The following is a 16,553-nucleotide window of genomic DNA, read 5'->3' as shown; positions in this document are numbered from 1 at the left end:
CTATATGACAGGCATCATGGCACATATTTTACATGGGTAATCTCATTAAGTCTTCACAACAAATTTATGAGGTAATTACTGTTGTAATCATCTTCATTTCACAAATGAGGAAACCGAGGCTTGGAGAAAGAAGTTAAGTAATTTGCCCAAGGTCATATAGCCAATAAGAGATAGAGCCAAGATTCAAACACAGGCAATGCAATTTAGAGCCATTCGTTGCCCTCTGGTTGCTCCCAAACTAAGTAGGAGAAACAGCCTTCTACTAGGCAAGGGCCAAACAGCAACCACTTGCTCCAGAGAGTTAGGTGCCAAATATAAGGGACAGGAATTACTGCATAAAGAGCTGGGCAGCTCTACTTCTCTTTACCTGGGAGAAAGCAACTTTCCTCATTGTTTCCTCCTCCTCATGTTCTGCAGATATGTGGGCAGTAGAGGGAAGAAATGGGGGCAGTAGGAGTTGGGACTGACAGAAACTAGGTCAAAGGACACTCTTAGTGACTCTTGCCCAAAGTGCATTGAACTCCTGTAAGAGGTTGTGATCGTCAAAGGGTTGACTAGACACGAAGATGTTCCAGAAGTGGGTTTCTGTTGAGGTGTCATCATCTGGATGGCAGGAGACTAAAGGGACTGTCAAATACTAAGTGTCCCCAGGAAGTGGGAAGGGCCAGGGGAAGACATATGCAATGTGTAGATGTGTATGTGCCAGAGCAGGGCCTGCTCTAGAGGAGAAGGGCAGAATGGAGGGCCTCAACCCTCACTTCCCTGGGCTCTTGACTCCAGGACCCACAGAGAAGTCTCACTCACTAGTGGCCCTACAGTGTCCAAGGAAATGAAGGGGCTTCCTCCAGGGAGGCCCTGAGCAATTCCTTGTGGTTCTTCCTTGTGTTCCTCAGGAGGCAGCCCAATTTCTCAGAGAAGCTCTGGGCCCTTGCTGCACAGCCAGTCTCCTGGGTGCTTAGCCCAAGTGTTCTCCAAATCAATCACCAGAAGATATGTGGATGCCTCCTGAGCCTTTTGGAAGTCAGGGGGACTACTTCTGTACCATTTGGATAATGGATTGTCACAGAAGAACGGAAAGAACGATTTATTTTGTGATTGGAAGCTGATGGAATTAGAGATGAAGACAGTTTCTTTGGGAAAGAAGACTTTCAGTCATCCCTAGAACTTACAGTTTTTACATTATGCAGAAAGATGCATCTCTGAGTTTGTGAGTATAGAATAAATATCTGAGTAGCTGTTGCTCACAAGAGGCAAACTGGGTGGGCAAATTTGAATGCATGGGGGTCACAGTGGTGAGCTGGTGATCTGAAAGGGTGCTGTGATGGGTTTCTTGGCAGAAAAAAATTAATCTTGGGTTTGGGCAGAGCTGAGACCTATAGACAGGCTCAGAGGGCAGCTGCTCAGAAAGGAAACCTTCTGGTCCCTAAAGTGACAAGACATTTTACTTTTCAAGTGAAACTAGGTTTCCGTTTTTAGGACAAAAAGCTCAAAGGATTTTAAATTAATGATTATGTTGATAATAATAATATCCAATATGTGCCAGGCACTATTCTAAGTACTTTATGTGGATTTGTGAATTATTTCATTTAAAACTCTCAATGACCCATGAAGTGAGGGCTATTATTAGCCCCATTTTATAACTGGGAAAGCAGGCACAACCAAGTTAAGTAACTTGCCCCCAGATTTCACAACTAGTAAGTGGAAAAGCTAGGATGAAAGCAAGGATAAGCCACAACTGGCTGGAAGAACTGTCCATTGGTTTCAAGGATTCAACAGTTTCATCAGAGTCTTATAAAGGCAGTGAATTGAAGAATATGAAGAGAAATTTCTAGATGTAATAGAAGAATCTGAGGGGCATTTTGGATAATAGTTCCTCAGTAAGAAATGAAGTGAGCCTGTTAATGGGATGGGAGGTGCTAGGAATTGGACAGGAGTGAAGGATGGGGTGTAAAAAATGGCAGCCTCCGCAGAGATCATCCAGAAGAACGTCCCCATTTTACAAATGATAAAAATTATAACAGAGGATGGAGTAGCTTGTTCAAGGTCATATAGGCAGTAGGTGGCAGACTTGAGACTGGAACCCAGATCTCCTAATTCTTGCTCCATTGCTCATTCTAATGTACCCCATATCCCTCTACAGCTGTAACTGCTTCCCAAGGCCCTAAGAAACATGGTATCTCAAATGTTATAGTTTCTGTAATTTATTTTTGTAAGACTTAAACATAAATTGTGTGGTATATATGCAGGTTATTTAGTCTGAATCTATACCCTTGGGGGGGGGGGGGTCAATTAACCTTATTGGGTAATGTGAAGGGCAGGAGTAGTTACCTAGCATTTAATAATTTTAATCAAGAATTTATTCTATGAACACTTCAGGTATCTTTCTCTTTAATGCACACCAGAAGCTTGGTTAATTAACATTAAATTTCTCATTGGTGAAATCATTACTTTTTAACATATGTGGATCCCCTAGAAATATGGTAGAAGTGTTCCCAAACAAGCAGAAAGAAGATACAAGGATCTCACAAGCTCTATACTGTTATCCCTTTGAATGGCACCCTAGGCTTAATTTGTAAAGTGTCCTGTGGGCAGCCACTAATGAGGACTCTTAGTTAGCTGCATCCTGCCACTAGGGTATTGTTTTGTGTGCCTCAAGTGAACCTTCTTGCAAGGTGCTGTTGGCACACCTAAAAAGAAAGGGAGCCTAAAGAACAGGCTATTCAATTGTTTTTATGCCTGTTTGCCATTATTTTAGTGAGAAAAAGAATTTTGGGAGTTCCCACCATGGCGCAGTGGAAATGAATCCAACTAGGAACCATGAGGTTGCAGGTTCAATCCCTGGCCTCGCTCAGTGGGTTAAGGATCTGGCGTTGCCTTGAGCTGTGGTGTAGGTTGCAGATGCACCTCAGATCTGGTGTGGTTGTAGCTGTGGCGGAGGCCAGTGGCTATAGCTCTGATTGGACCCCTAGCCTGGGAACCTCCATGTGCTGCGGGTGCAGCCCAAACACCCCCTCCCCCCAAAAAAAATAGAATTTTGTATGAGGCTTACTTTTACACCTGGTAGTGAGCTTATGGGGAGAAGACCTATAGAAAACCTGACTCTTAACAAAGACATGCTGTTGACATCCAACAAAATCTAATGATTGTGAACGATCAGTTGGCTTAGGTCAGTTTACAACTCCAAGCAACTACATATGAATCTCCATTTTGGACCCCTGTCTAAAGTTGGTGGCCCTTTATCTTGGGGTATATGGGGAGCTCCTATCCTGGGTGAGTGTTCACAGAGCCTTACCTGGCCCATCAGCCTCCCAGTCGTGCGCCTGGGATTTGCAGGTACCACACTCAAAGCTGTTTCCCCCATAGCACCCCCTAGTAGTACCTCTTTTTACCTGCTGAGCATCATTAATGACTCTGTACCAGTGTTCTGACCTAGCCGTAGGCCTCAGCATTGCCTGGGAGAAGACTAGTCAGAGTTGAGCTGGCACTCAACCATGAAAGGCCAACAGATGTACAGCGTATGCATGTAGAGCCATAAGGACAAAGGAAGGAAAGTTCTGCCATACTGAAGTACCTTGATGGAACACTAAGAAGATAAAATACAGTTTTTTTAACTAAAAATAGATATTGATTTCTGGGTTTTTTTTTAAGTAATTATAACTACCAGTTAATAGAGCTTCCTTCAGTCAGTAAGTCAGCTGCCAGAGAGTGGTGAATAGTGTAGCACAGAGGTCAAAAACTTGTACTTTCTACCTTTCACCACCCAAAGTACTATTGCAGATGTTTTGTTTGTCCCACAGTGGTTTGAAAATTGGATGTCAATGTCTTCAGGTAGCAACATGGACTCTCCATGTTGCCACAGGCCTTGCTACTCCATACCTAGCTCAATTTCCACATTTATGTGATCTACCCGGCCCCTGAAATCATTGCAATTTCAACCCTAGTTGAAATTGAGTCCAGGCTCTATAAGCAGGAAGATTTCAGGTAGAATCCTGGCTTCACTCATTACCCATATGTGTAACCTTGAGCTAGTTGCTTATATATATTTTGAACTACACCTGATTCTTCTCTTATAAAATGGAGATGAGAGTAGCTCCTTCCTAGCTATGTTGTGATGATTCCATGAGATCAGGCATGCATGGTGCTTAGTGCCATGTCTTCTAAGTGGCTTGAGTAGGTATTATTTCATCCCTAGTTTTCAATTTGTTGGTAGCAAAGATGGCACAACGAATGCTATGTAAACTTATTGCAGCACATCTATTTTTAACAAATGGGATGGCATTTGCCATGACATCTAGTTTACAGCACAGCTAAGGACCAAGCATTAGCTAACAAGCAAAGAAGGGATGAAGCAATGTCAAAATGAAAATCATTTCCTTGTCTCTACTTACTATATCAAGGAACATTTTTGCTTTGTTTGGTTGCCTCAGAGAGTGTGACTTGAGGCTAATCTCTGAGTTCTTTCAAGCCTTGAACTTCCAATCTGAGAACCAAACTCTCCAATGCTTACAGGGGCTGACAGTACCTCACCTACAGAAGTAACATGTATGAAAGTGCATGATACAATGCCTGGTGCTTAGTGGATGCTCAAAAGATATTCAATATGAATCTATATATCTAACTCCATTTGCAGTACCAGCATAAATTAAACTAGTGATTCCCAAATTGAGGGTGCATTAGAATCACCCATAGAGCTTGTTAAAAAGGACTATCCTTATATATTTTCTGATGCAATATATCTGGAGTGTGACCTAGGAATCCATATGTTTACCAAGCATTTCTGGTGATTCTGCTGCAAGTGGTCTAATTCAAGAAACCCTGTTTTAAACTAACCAACGAGTAACCTTGGAAATAGCAAACAAATACACGAATATTTGGGACTCTATAACAGGTTCTGATGGACAGTGGATGTTAGTGGCCTTTCTACCTTAAATTCACAAAGGTGTTCATCCACACAGAAACCCACACCCATATACACACGATGGTTCCTCTATAGGCTGGGTCCTGATCTCTTTCTGTCTCATCCATTGCTGGTAGCCTGATCCCTTTCTGGGAAGCGGCAAGGATGAGAGCCCTGATTGCAACAAGCAATTGGCAAGGTAGATCAGTCAATCACAGATAACTGAAAGGGGACTATTTTTGATGGCAACATTCTTTTAAAGGTTAAAAAAATCCTCACTACCTCCCATCACAAACTGATTATACTATAGTCATTACGTGGAATCCAGAGGCTGAGATCATTTATTGCAACACCATGCATGAAAGAGGCAGCAGACCCACTACTGTTGGAACGATGTGACCTGGAGGGTCAAGAGAATCTAAAATCCTAGCGAATAAACTACCAGAGTATATCTATGGAGAAGTTCAAGTGTTGCAAACAAGGTGAAGTGTATTCGAGGGACCCTTGCTCATCTTCAAGTCTCCCAGTGCCCTCATTTGGTGGCTCATTTTCTTGGACAGGTCCATTGTTCTGGTTCACTTACCTGTCTTGGAAAACCTCCTTTGAGGACACTGCAAGGTAACAGGTGGTAATCTGATCAGAGACTTCTGGTTGAAATATTAATGACTGATAAGGAATAAACTCATCCCTTCCAAAGAGCATGTTTGCATTTTAGCACAGGCCTTCAGTGAAGTAACACACATAAATTCTGAATTTGTGGAATTTCAGACAAATGGCAGACTGTTGGTGGGGCAATTTTTTAGGTAATAGGGTGCGATTTGGCAGTCCTTAAACGACACTGTGTAAGCTTTTAATGACTTCCCTGGAGCAGTCCTTATCTCAGATATGTTAGAAAGTGACGCTACTTCCCCTCCACTCCATCTACCCCACAATGAGTGCCTGGTGCTGGTCTTGAAAATGGAGTCAATTCTTCAGGCTCTTAGGGAACCAGACAGAATTCGGGTTGTGTTGTACTTCATGTTTCTAACCCCACTGAAGGGAAATCAGACAGCTGAGGAGCAGATGCTACATGCCCCCTTCTGGCATGCCTTGACCCAGAGAAGCAAAGTGGAAAGGCAGTTGGAGCTGCATGCCAACCTTAGCTCTCTTGGGCAGGTTTTTTCTAAAAGGGACACTTTGGGGTATGGCAAGAAGCCAAGATCCTGTCATCCTGGCTCATGAGTTATGTCCTCTCTCAGCCTGACTTCCAGTCTCCATTCCAAATCCCTATAAAAAGCAATCTAAGTAGCTGCTCTCATCAGACACCTACAGACATGGCTGAAACGAACACAGGGTGGTTGGCAATATGATAGGGATACTCTTGAGTCAGAATAAGCCAAACGTGTCTCTTATAGAACTTTCTTTGGAAGGCAAGAAAGTACAGATGTGGGTAAGAGCTTATCCGGGAGAACCTTTTTCTTTGGTAATCACAGTCTCCTTGCGAAGTGTGGTCTGAGTACCAGCAGTGTTGGTGTCACCTAGAAGCTCACTAGAAACGCAAATTCTTGGACACCGAAGATCTACTGAATCAGAATCTTTATTTTAACAAGATCCCCAGGTGACTGGCATGTACATGAAAGGTTAGAAGTGCTCTTCTAGACTGAATTGTACCCCCACAGGGTTAAGGGGTCATAACCAGCTGTGTTTCCTTTCCTTATCCTTGTCCCCAAGACCCCTCCAAAGAAGGACAAAGAATGGTTATTTTGAGGACAAGTGCTAAAGAAGCCAATGGCAGGAACTGAGGAGAAAGGAAATTGAGGCAGAGGGTTGGAAACACTTCTCTGACCAATGCTGGAACAGAAATCCGAAGAGAATATTCTGCTTCTTTCCACTGGGAGGGAAACCAGAGTGTGCACTTGAGAAAAGGCAAGAGAGGGAGGGGGGAGGCGACACTGCTTGGCTAGGCTTCCCTCCAGGGTTAGATGCTGCCTCATAATCACTGTATCGACATACCATCCCAGGGAGAGAAAGCTTTCATTCTGAGAGCCAGCTTCCTCACCACCTTTCTCGCCCCTTTTGACCTCCTTTCCATGCTGGCGCATCCCCTGCTCATGCCTACATAGGCCCCTTCAGATCTAAGGCAGCCTCTTTTTTTTTTTTTTTTTGGTAGGACATATACAAATTTTCTACTTTTTTAAGAAGCACTTTATTGAGGTATGAGTAACATGCAAAAAGCTGTACATATTTACTTCTTTAATAAAATGAATCCCTGTGACCTTTGGCTGCTTCCCAAAGGACCACAAAGGCTTTGAAGTTCAATGTGGGATAGCTACACCTGCTCTATGCCTTGGGGGCACTTACACCAAATCTACCAGGTGCAGGGAGCTTTTGACTTTGGCCTGTAGAGGTCTTCCATGACCAGGCTCAGCTGATCTCTGGTCTGAGTAGAGGGAGCAGCTACTCCGCACCTCATGCCCAGAAACAAACCTATTTGAATATCTTTCCTGGAATTGAGGTATTATGGTTACCATGGTCCCTGGTTTTAAAGCAAATACTTCCCAGTTAGGTATATTAACCCCTTGCCAGCTGCTTTCAGCTAGATTCTTATATTGGATAAAAAGCTATCACCCTCAAGAGAGAGAACAGGCCCTGAGAACATGGACCAAGAACAGAGATATTCTGATGGATAAGCAGCATTAGGTCTGGATAAGCCCAGAGCAGGAAACAGTCCGTAGGTAAGTTTGCTGCGTGTGGAAGGGATACCAGAATCAGGGGCCAGCCAGATACCAGAAAAAAGGCATGGGATGGGCAGGTAGAACAGGAGCAGGAAATGATGGCAAGAGAAGAGGCAGAAGTGTGAAGAAGGCAGATTCTCTCCATGTTAAACTTTTGCCAAGTACTGACCCTTTTTGGGGGCTGCTGCCCTGGCTCAAGGCTCACCCCACACACAGGCTGAGGCTACTCCTAGCTCTTTGATGGAAGCCCAGACAGTTCCCAAGTGGAGAGGGACTTCCTTTTATGTCTGCACAACTCCCACACTCCTGCTGAAAAATACCCACAGCCCCCACATAGGGTTTTAATTGCACCCTCCTGTGGACGTTTCATCTAATTAGACCCTACGTATCAAAGACAAAGGAACAAAGTCAAAACTTGATTTTTGTAATGGCCCAGGTAAAGGATGCAGATAATTTTCCTGACCTTCAGAGAAGACAAAGTTTTCTGAAAGGTCCTTCAAATATATTTGCTGTCTCCATCTAAGTTCAAAGTTAAATCGTCTGAATTAGCATGTTTATCCCCTTCCCCTGAAGTTATGAATTCTACCTTCTAAAATTCTGGCCTTCTCTTAAAATCCGTGCTGTCTTTTAATCCTTTAACCAATTGTATAAAAATGACAAATCTCTCATCCACAAAGGAAGACGATGCCTCAGAAGCTTCATTTATTTTCCAATTTGTTAAAATGAAACCAGCCAATCACCTCTGACTACCCATCATAATGAACTTTAAAAATATACCAGGAGCCAAAAGGATATAATAAAAATCTTAACCAACTCCCACTATTCTCATTCAATTTTGAGGAGTAGGAAGGGAAATGCAGAATTAAGGAAATGACCTCTGATGTGAGAAACCAGTTTCATTTTAAGGAAAAAAGTTAGAATTGCTGAAAGGAATAAGAACTGGGGCTCATTTTTGCAGTAGGCATAGGTGGAGAACAAAGTAGTGCTGTTTGTTCCTTCCCCTCGAAGCCTTCCTGCCGCCCCCAATCCCACCCCCAACACACACACACACACACTTAGTACATCAACAGGAAGTTGCCTTCTAGGGGAGGTAATACACTTTGCTGGAAGCTCACCTTTACAGCCTACTGAGTGCTGTCTATTTTTATGGCCCAAATGAACAGCATCACCAACCTCCCTCTTCGCCACATAAAAAATAGATTTAAAAAAAAAAAAGCATAATAAACCCTGTGAGAAGGTGACTTAAATCTTTGACTGTCACCACGGAGGCAACCTCTTTGTGCTCCAGAGGGCTAAGCCCACTGGCCAGAGGGGCTGAAGAGTGAACTAAGCCACTGAGCTTGTGGAAGACCAGCCAGCAAACAGAGAGAGGGAGAGCAGCAAAGGCGCTATAGGAGGGGGTTGGGGGGTGTGAGGTGGAACTGGAGCTGGAGCTGGAGTGATGGACACTGGTTAGTATGTGAAGATCTGTTTGAAGACAGGAGCCATGATACCATGGGTCTTTGCCCTGCTTCCAAAGATTACATGAAAAGAACAACCAAAACTACTAAAGAGCACAGGATAGGATCTGTGGAGACATTTCTTCCCCAAATGGACTTAAACAGTTAAATGGAGCCTGGCAATTAGAAAAATTAGATAATTAGATTGCGACCCTGTGGGCAAGATTCGGAAACCTGCTTCGGCTAAGTACACTTGGTAGCAAAATGCGCTCAGTTATAAAAGGAGCATCCTCTCAGTTAGCAGGTATATTTCAAATGGCTCAAAGAAAATTAATGGAATAAAAATTTGCAGCTGATGAGCTAGATTTAGCCAGCAAAAGGGATTTTGCCTGGGGCTCCATTATAGCCTGTACTCCTAAGTCCCACTCTCAGTCCCACCATCACTATCACGCCTCCATCAACAGATTTGTATTTACCAATGCATTAAAAGCACGATTCTGTGGTGAATAACCTTTAAGGTTACATTTGCCTTTTCCTTGCTTTTTACAAACAGTGCGTAATCCGCGAGCACATTTGTTGGCTGTAAAGGTGTACAACAGCAATTTTTGCAATGACAGTGCGGAGAGGGAATATGAGATCTGTGTGCTAATGAGCTGACACTGCAGAGGCTGGGGCGATGTAGTATAGAGTGCACTACAAGTGCACAGCAGCAAGACACGGGAGGGGACTTCAAGGGAATCGGAGGCATTTCCTGAAGAATGAGGGCAGCAAAGCCACACCACCAATGGGACACAGCATTCCCTTGGTGTTGCCACATCCTCCAAAGCCCTAGGATGATCAAATCTGTTTATTTTTTTAAGAATAGGTGTGTCTGTACAACTTAAAACATGTGTGCACATCTCTTTTCACATATACTGATTATGTGTGTATGGGTGCCTGTGTCTGTGTATGAATGCATGTATCCTGAAATCACAATACTCAAACTATCCTTCTTTCTGGAGCTACCTAGCCAAATTGAAAAGTAAGGTGGCAAACTCAATTAATCCCTATGAAATAGGAACATGTGCTCCAAATCAGATGGGTCTTTTCAATAAACTTCAATTCACCTCTGAGCTGAGATCCCAAATGAACCACCTTTCAAAGCTGGAGATGCTTTTATTGGCCTCTTAAGACAGGGAATGAAGTTGGAGTCTGTCTTAAGCAAACCTCTTGGGGGTGGTGTAAAAAAAATTTGTTGCTGATGAAGAAGAGTCTTTAAATAACAGATGCCTGGGATTCATGGCAAGAAACCCCCTGAATACATTGGGGGAGGGGTGTGGAAGGAGAGCTAGAACATACACAGAAAGCATTACCCTTTGTTTATTCTTGGGTATTTGTTTACCTGCATACCTGTGTCTTCAAAAGTGTGTGCCTGCCACAAGATTGAGGGTACAGGAAAGATTATGGGAAGAAATCAATTCTAGTGTTAGGGGAAGCTAAAACTAGGAATTCTGAATGGGAACAGAAGAAAGTTTCTTTAATTTTTGCCATCCTATTCCATACTGAATCAGGTAGGAGAGGGGGGTGACCAGATTTGAATTCATCTGGAGTTTTCTCAAGTTCTCCCTAGGTCCTTTTTTTTTTTTTTTTTTTTTTTGTGTGTGTGTGTGTGTGTGTGTCCTCTGTGCAATAGTGCAATCAAGTGCAAGAATGGAACCTGGGGTCACCTGCCAGGCTCCAGTGCTGAACTAGTACTATGGTGATATCTGTGATATGTGATCTTCACTTCCACAAGAAAAAGAAAAATCAAGGCCAGAGAAATAAATGAGATACACCTGCAGGGCTTCCCTGGTCCCCTGAAATGATTTTTTTCTACATTCAGAGACTATCAGACTGTGGTTTGACTAGTCATCTTTCTCATACTAAAATTCTAGGAAGCAGCTGCCAGGAGACAGCTTTGAGATCTGGCCCCCATTCAATGATTGTGACATTCAGAGAGGACTGTTTTGGGGACCAGAGAAGATGACAGCTTTCCTCCTCTGTCTTCTGAGCTGTAAAGTCTGAGTGTGCAACAGGCAGCTGGGTACACATCACTGGTTTCTGGAAATTTCTCCTGTGTGTGTCAGTGTGTGTTTATGTGTGCATTTGACATAACTAAGGGCAAGGTCACCTTTTTGTTTTATCTTTCCTGTTGTCCAGTGAGGGATAGCCCTTATCCCATGTTTTCAAGCCCCCAGCCATAAGCCAGCTTTGTAAGCTTATGTACTGAAGTACTATGGACTTAGGGTGGGGTGGGGGTTCTGATCAATTTATTTTCCTTTCATAGCTGTTCCTTTATTGCCCTGAGAGGTAAGGCGGTAAGGCAACTCAACACCAACATGGATGACTTATTGCCTTTTCTCAAACCTGAGCTTTTCACATGTCAAGGATCATTTCCTGACTGCTTCATGAGTAGGAGTCTGATGACCCTGGGCTGGTGAGTGTCAATCTGATTTGACCATAAAAAACAAGCTGAAACACCTAGGAAATCAATCATTCCTGGGAAGTCAATTAACACTCTTATCTCAGTCCTCATCAGTGGGAAGACACTAAAGGGAGTTTAAATATTATTCATTAATAATAATAATAAATCTGGGTAGTTTCATGTATTTGGCTTTCAATCTGTTCTAACTGATACTTAGGAAGTTGCATTTGAAATTCAACCTCTTGACAAAATCACAGGGCTGCAGGATTAAGAGTCAGATGTGTGTTGCAAGTTGCTGTAGAGACAGGCTGGGATTACCGAAATAAGATGCAAAGTATAGACAGACATTTTGTAACTTTCACACTTAGCTGGAATTAATAAGTTCCTATTTTTGTCAATGTCGGAAAGCCAAAGAATGTCAAATACAGAGTATCTCAGAACATGTTCATATAAGGATCTGTACCTTCAGCTAAAATTTTCTTAAAGCTGGTAACTGTCACAATTTCTTGCAAAGTACTGCAACTCCATCTCCTTGACCTAAGTCTTCAAATCCAAGGAATCTGTGCCCCGGGAGACCCTTTCAACAGTTATTGAAAATCACACATCCTTTGAGGCAGAAGGATTTGAAGAAAGTCTTATACAAAGTTTCACCCAACCAAATATAAATATCATTTCTCCCCTGAAACAAAATCAAAAAACAAAAATTCCAAACTACACAAGCTCATGTCATCATCACCCTCATTGTTGTGAAAACTTCAAGCTTAGATGAAGAATTATCCATCTTCTTCATCAAACATTCTATTCAAGAAAAAACCTGTGTCTAACATGCTAATTTGGGTTCCCAGTGGTTTTTACTTTTCAAAATATCCCCTTTCTACAGGAACAATCCTGGGGGCACAACTAGCAGTTTTGGAACTGGCTTTGGGGCTGCTGAAATTCCTCCCTTTTGATATTCAGTTTTCTTGCTGCAAGCCGCCCCCTTCCACCTTTTGCTCTAAGTTAAGAACAGTGTTGTCCTTAAGGATTGGGGGTGGGTGGGTGGGGAGGGAATGAACAACTCAGGGGAGGCGGAGCAGAAGTAGCTTCCCCAGTAGTCATCTGAGCACTTTCTCCCTTCCCCTCAGTTTGCCAGGAATTTATCACTTTAATCAGTCTGTAGTCTCATCAGTTCCCATCAGAGCTTTCTGGGTAAGAAAGGTGATATTCTAGGACAGAAAGAGGCTAGGAAACCCAGCCTAATCTGTAGCTCAAGGTCACTTGTTTGCAGAATTTCTCGTATTTGGTTCCCATATATTAGGCAACTGCCAAATTCAGCTCATTCCTACAGCCAAGTGCTAGCTTTGACTGTCAAGCACTGTACATCCTGAATTGACTCAGTCATGAGGCTTTTTTTAAAAAAAATCCTATCTGAAGAAATTTCCCTGAACACCCATGCTATTTTTTTTTTCCCAGCCAAAAGGGGGAAGAAAAAACTGGAGGGGGTTGTGGTGAAGGGAACCAGTTTACCAGGAAGGAAAAATGAAACTTTTGCATCAAACATTACTCAGGACAGTTTTGTCTACTGCCTTAAGTCCCTCCCTCAGTAGGATCCTCTGGAGTTGATTTATGTCGCATGAAACCTGGATTCACTAGAGCCCCTGAAACGTCTACTGAGGCAATCACCCCTCCAGCACATACGCAGACCCCAAGTTCCACAAGCAAGATGCAAATGAGGTCCCCACGTCCCAAAAGGAGGAAAAGCAGATCTACTTACAAGCATTAGTCACAGAAAAACTATTGGAAGAATCCAAGTGATCTACGTGGTAATTCAAATGGAAGGGCTTCTCGGTGGTGTTCTGGTTGGTGTTGTATAACTGCACGGCAAAGCGGAAAGCGCTGTGCTCCTGCACCGTGTTTCTCATGAAAAGTCCGCCTATAAGCAAAGGGAACCGAGATTTGGCTTGTGTCCCCCCAGGAGCGGTTAGAAATTGGGGAGCACTACAGATACACGATAACCTCTCAATGGCACTGGGGTACGCGATGATGATTGATTTTCAACCTGTGTGTCTTTGAAGACTCTTGTGAACTCAAATTTTGGCCAAGAGAAACCTGGTTTTCCTCTAAAGAGTCGGAGGAGACTGGAGAGAAGGGGGAATGAAGGAGATGGGGGCTGCTTTGGGGTAGGACGGTAGAACCAAGAGTGGGACTTGGTTCTTTTTCAAGGCGATAGCTTTCTCTCCCCTCTCCACCCCACCCCCGCCACTTCCCATCTCCACAAGCTGGTCCATCTTTTCCTGGCGCAAAGGGAAAGGTTGGGAAGAAAAACAATTCCATACCCTTGCTCTTCCCCCCCACCCCATGACAATACAGGGGCTTAGTTCGGAAAAGGCAACAATTCTAACTTCTTGACTTGTAAATACCAGCAGAAAACTCCCTCCTGGCGCCCGGGGAGCCGGGCTCCAGGCAGACACAGCTGCAATTCATGAATTCGTGGTCTGCGTGACTTCGCCGCTCTCAGGCTCAGCTCCTAGTCTCACCCCCGCCTCCTACCCCATCCACCACCGATCTCGGTGGCTGCCCAGGTCTGGAGGATCCAGAGTGGGCTTCCAACCTCCCCGCCCCTCGGCACTAGCCGGTCTCACGGGATCTGGAGACTCGGGACGGGGCGCCCCGGACCGGGTTACGCGCCCTGGCGCAGCCAGACAGGCGGCATCACCCTGGGACAACTTCCAGCGGCGGCGCGCACGCCATGGCAAAGTCCTGAGCAGCGAGCCCCAAAGCCGCGACTCTTCGCCCGGGTGCAGCCTGACAGCCTCCCTCATGCCTCCCCTGCTCAGCTTAGCTCAGAAAAGCCGGCAGCCCACCTCCTCTAGCCCCAGGAGACCCCTCTTTAGTTCCCGATGCTCCCCACCCCAGCCAGCTCTCTCGGGCTCAGATCCCTGCGATTCCTGCCAGATCCCGGTCCCCAGTCCCCTCCCAGGCCACGCAGGACAGGGAGCCGCGGCCGCAGTCGCCACGCCAGGGCAGTGGTCTCGGGTGCAGGAGAGCCCGGCCTGACCGGCTGGCTGGCTCGCGCTTACCTATGCTGATGGTGTTGGGGAATCCTCCGTGAGAATGACCCAAAAGCCCCAGGACTAAAAAGAAGACCGCCTGGAGCACGCTTTGCCCCATTTTCTTCTGCCTGGCCATGCTATGCCTAGAACGAAGCTGACAAGAGCATGGGCGCAACTCGGGAGTCGTCAAAATAATAAAAGAAAAAGAAAAAGAATTCGCCGGCTCTTACACCCCCTCCCCTCAACTTGCTCTCGCTCACTCTTCCTTTCCACCCCACACTAGTCCTAGTCCTCCTCCTCCACCACCTCCTCTCTCTCTCTCTCCGTCTCTATAGCTCGCTCCCTCTCTAGCTCGCTCTCTCCCTCTCTCTCTTTCTCTTGCTCCCAGGCTCTCTCACACCCCCTCCCCGCCCCCCACCTCACTTCTGTCTTCACACCAATCTGGAAGGCGGGTTCATTGGCTGCAAGCTCGGTTCGCCAAAGCGATCTCTCTCCCTACCACTAAGAGAAAGGGATAGAGATACAGAGAGAGAGAGAGAGAGAGACTAAAAACCAAAAACCCCAAACAAAACCAAAAAGACAAAACACCGAAAAACAAATATGCAAAACCGCAGAGAAACGAAAGAGAGAAAGAAAGAAATTAAAAAGAAAAGAAAATCCAAGACTTCTCTCCCTCAAAATATGGTGGGTCTAAAGAGGGGGAAAAAGAAGGAAAGAGCGAAAAGGCTCAGCAGCGGTGAATTGGGCTCTTCCAATTGGGCCGGTAGGGGGATATTGATCAAAGTTGATCTGACGTGGAATTAAAGCCGCACACCGCTTAGCTCCACTGCAAACTGCAGCCGCGGACTGCAAAGCCCCGGTGCTGGCGTTTGTCAACACGAGAGATGGAATCGATAGAAATACACTAGTCCTCACGTGGGCCAGCCTTTCAAGCTGCAGCCGGCTTTTTAAAGAAAGAAAGAAAAGCTGCATTGCCTGTGCTTTTGTGTGTCTGTCTTAAAGAAGCTGAGGGGGGGGGGTCTTGTGGGGGGAGCGGTGAGCGGTTACTCCGGAGTCTTTGTAGAGACTCAGAGAAGCAGTTCCCATCACAATGCGCCCAAAGATGCTGCGCATGCCCGGGCCGTGCCGCTCAGTTTTTCCACAGGAGAAGAGATCCAAGAGCAGTGAAGAACCCCCACCCCACCCCACGGCTCTGGGAGGCGAGTACCTTCCCTGACCCAAGTGCTGAGCCTGGCTTATGGGATAGGGGAGAAAGGGCAGGGCGGTGTTGGGCAGCAAGGGATTGACTGCTTTGGAGGGCTTAGAAAATTGTGTGCCTGGAGGTGGTAACTAAAAGGTTAATGAAAAGGACGCTGAGTCGCAGCAACATAGGAGGAGAGAGGTGTGGGAATGAGTAGGGATGAGAGTGGGGATTGAAAGTTAAGTTTGGAGTAACTGTCCCTAGCTGTCTTCCTCCCTTGGACTAGCAGCAGCCCAGGCCCCTGACTGATGGCCCCTGAACTGAGGCCATCAGTTCCTCCCACTCCTCTTTCACTCTCTGGTCTAAGGGGAGGTAAGAACCCTGGAAGTGCAGCCTGGATCTGCACTGTGGGTGATCCCCTCCACAGCACCCCATGGACTAACCTCTTGGGCTGCAGGTGCCTCTCCCTAGCCCCTCTCTCCAGTGGTGAGAAAAAAGAAGCCTCTATCTCCCAAGTCTTTCACGCCTACCCCAGCTCCTCTGGAAGAGATGGATTTTATCCCTTCCCACACCAGCTGTTTTTTTTTTTTTTTCATAGCCTCTCCTCCTGGTCTACATGGAAAACAAAACTTCCTGCCAGTGTACAGCAAAGTGGTACACATTGGGCAGGGGATACCAAGGCAGGGGCCCAAGGCCCCAACTGCCAGACTGATTACACCAGAAATTTGGCTTTGACATGATCTTTGTTGGAGCCTGGGCCAGAAAGTCTCCAAACCCTTGGGCAATCAGAAAAATGGTTCTAGGCTCCTCCCAAATTTCTCTCCATCTCTTTCTACCCTACCACCCAT

General features: G+C 45.3%; 1 protein-coding gene across 2 annotated transcripts in view; it reads right to left on the bottom strand.

Annotated features, from left to right (window-relative positions):
* Positions 1-15,081, bottom strand: part of GRIA3 (glutamate ionotropic receptor AMPA type subunit 3) — a 283,047-nt gene extending 267,966 nt beyond the window's left edge. The window contains exons 1-3 of one of the 2 annotated variants that reach the window (XM_047764735.1): positions 14,944-15,081; positions 14,553-14,679; positions 13,247-13,405 (exon numbers count right to left, since the gene is read on the bottom strand). In XM_047764735.1, the coding sequence (XP_047620691.1) occupies positions 13,247-13,405; positions 14,553-14,661 (268 nt within the window). In that variant the 5' untranslated portion in view covers positions 14,662-14,679; positions 14,944-15,081. Of the gene's footprint in view, positions 1-13,246; positions 13,406-14,552; positions 14,922-14,943 lie in introns of those variants that run through there. The other variant, XM_047764736.1, reaches the window with a different exon arrangement.
* Positions 15,082-16,553: the final 1,472 nt, after the last annotated feature.

Source organism: Phacochoerus africanus, chromosome X, assembly GCF_016906955.1.
Source record: "Phacochoerus africanus isolate WHEZ1 chromosome X, ROS_Pafr_v1, whole genome shotgun sequence".
NCBI classification, from domain to species: domain Eukaryota; kingdom Metazoa; phylum Chordata; class Mammalia; order Artiodactyla; family Suidae; genus Phacochoerus; species Phacochoerus africanus.
The sequence above is the reverse complement of the archived record's forward strand: the minus strand, read 5'-3'. Positions and strand labels throughout refer to the sequence as shown.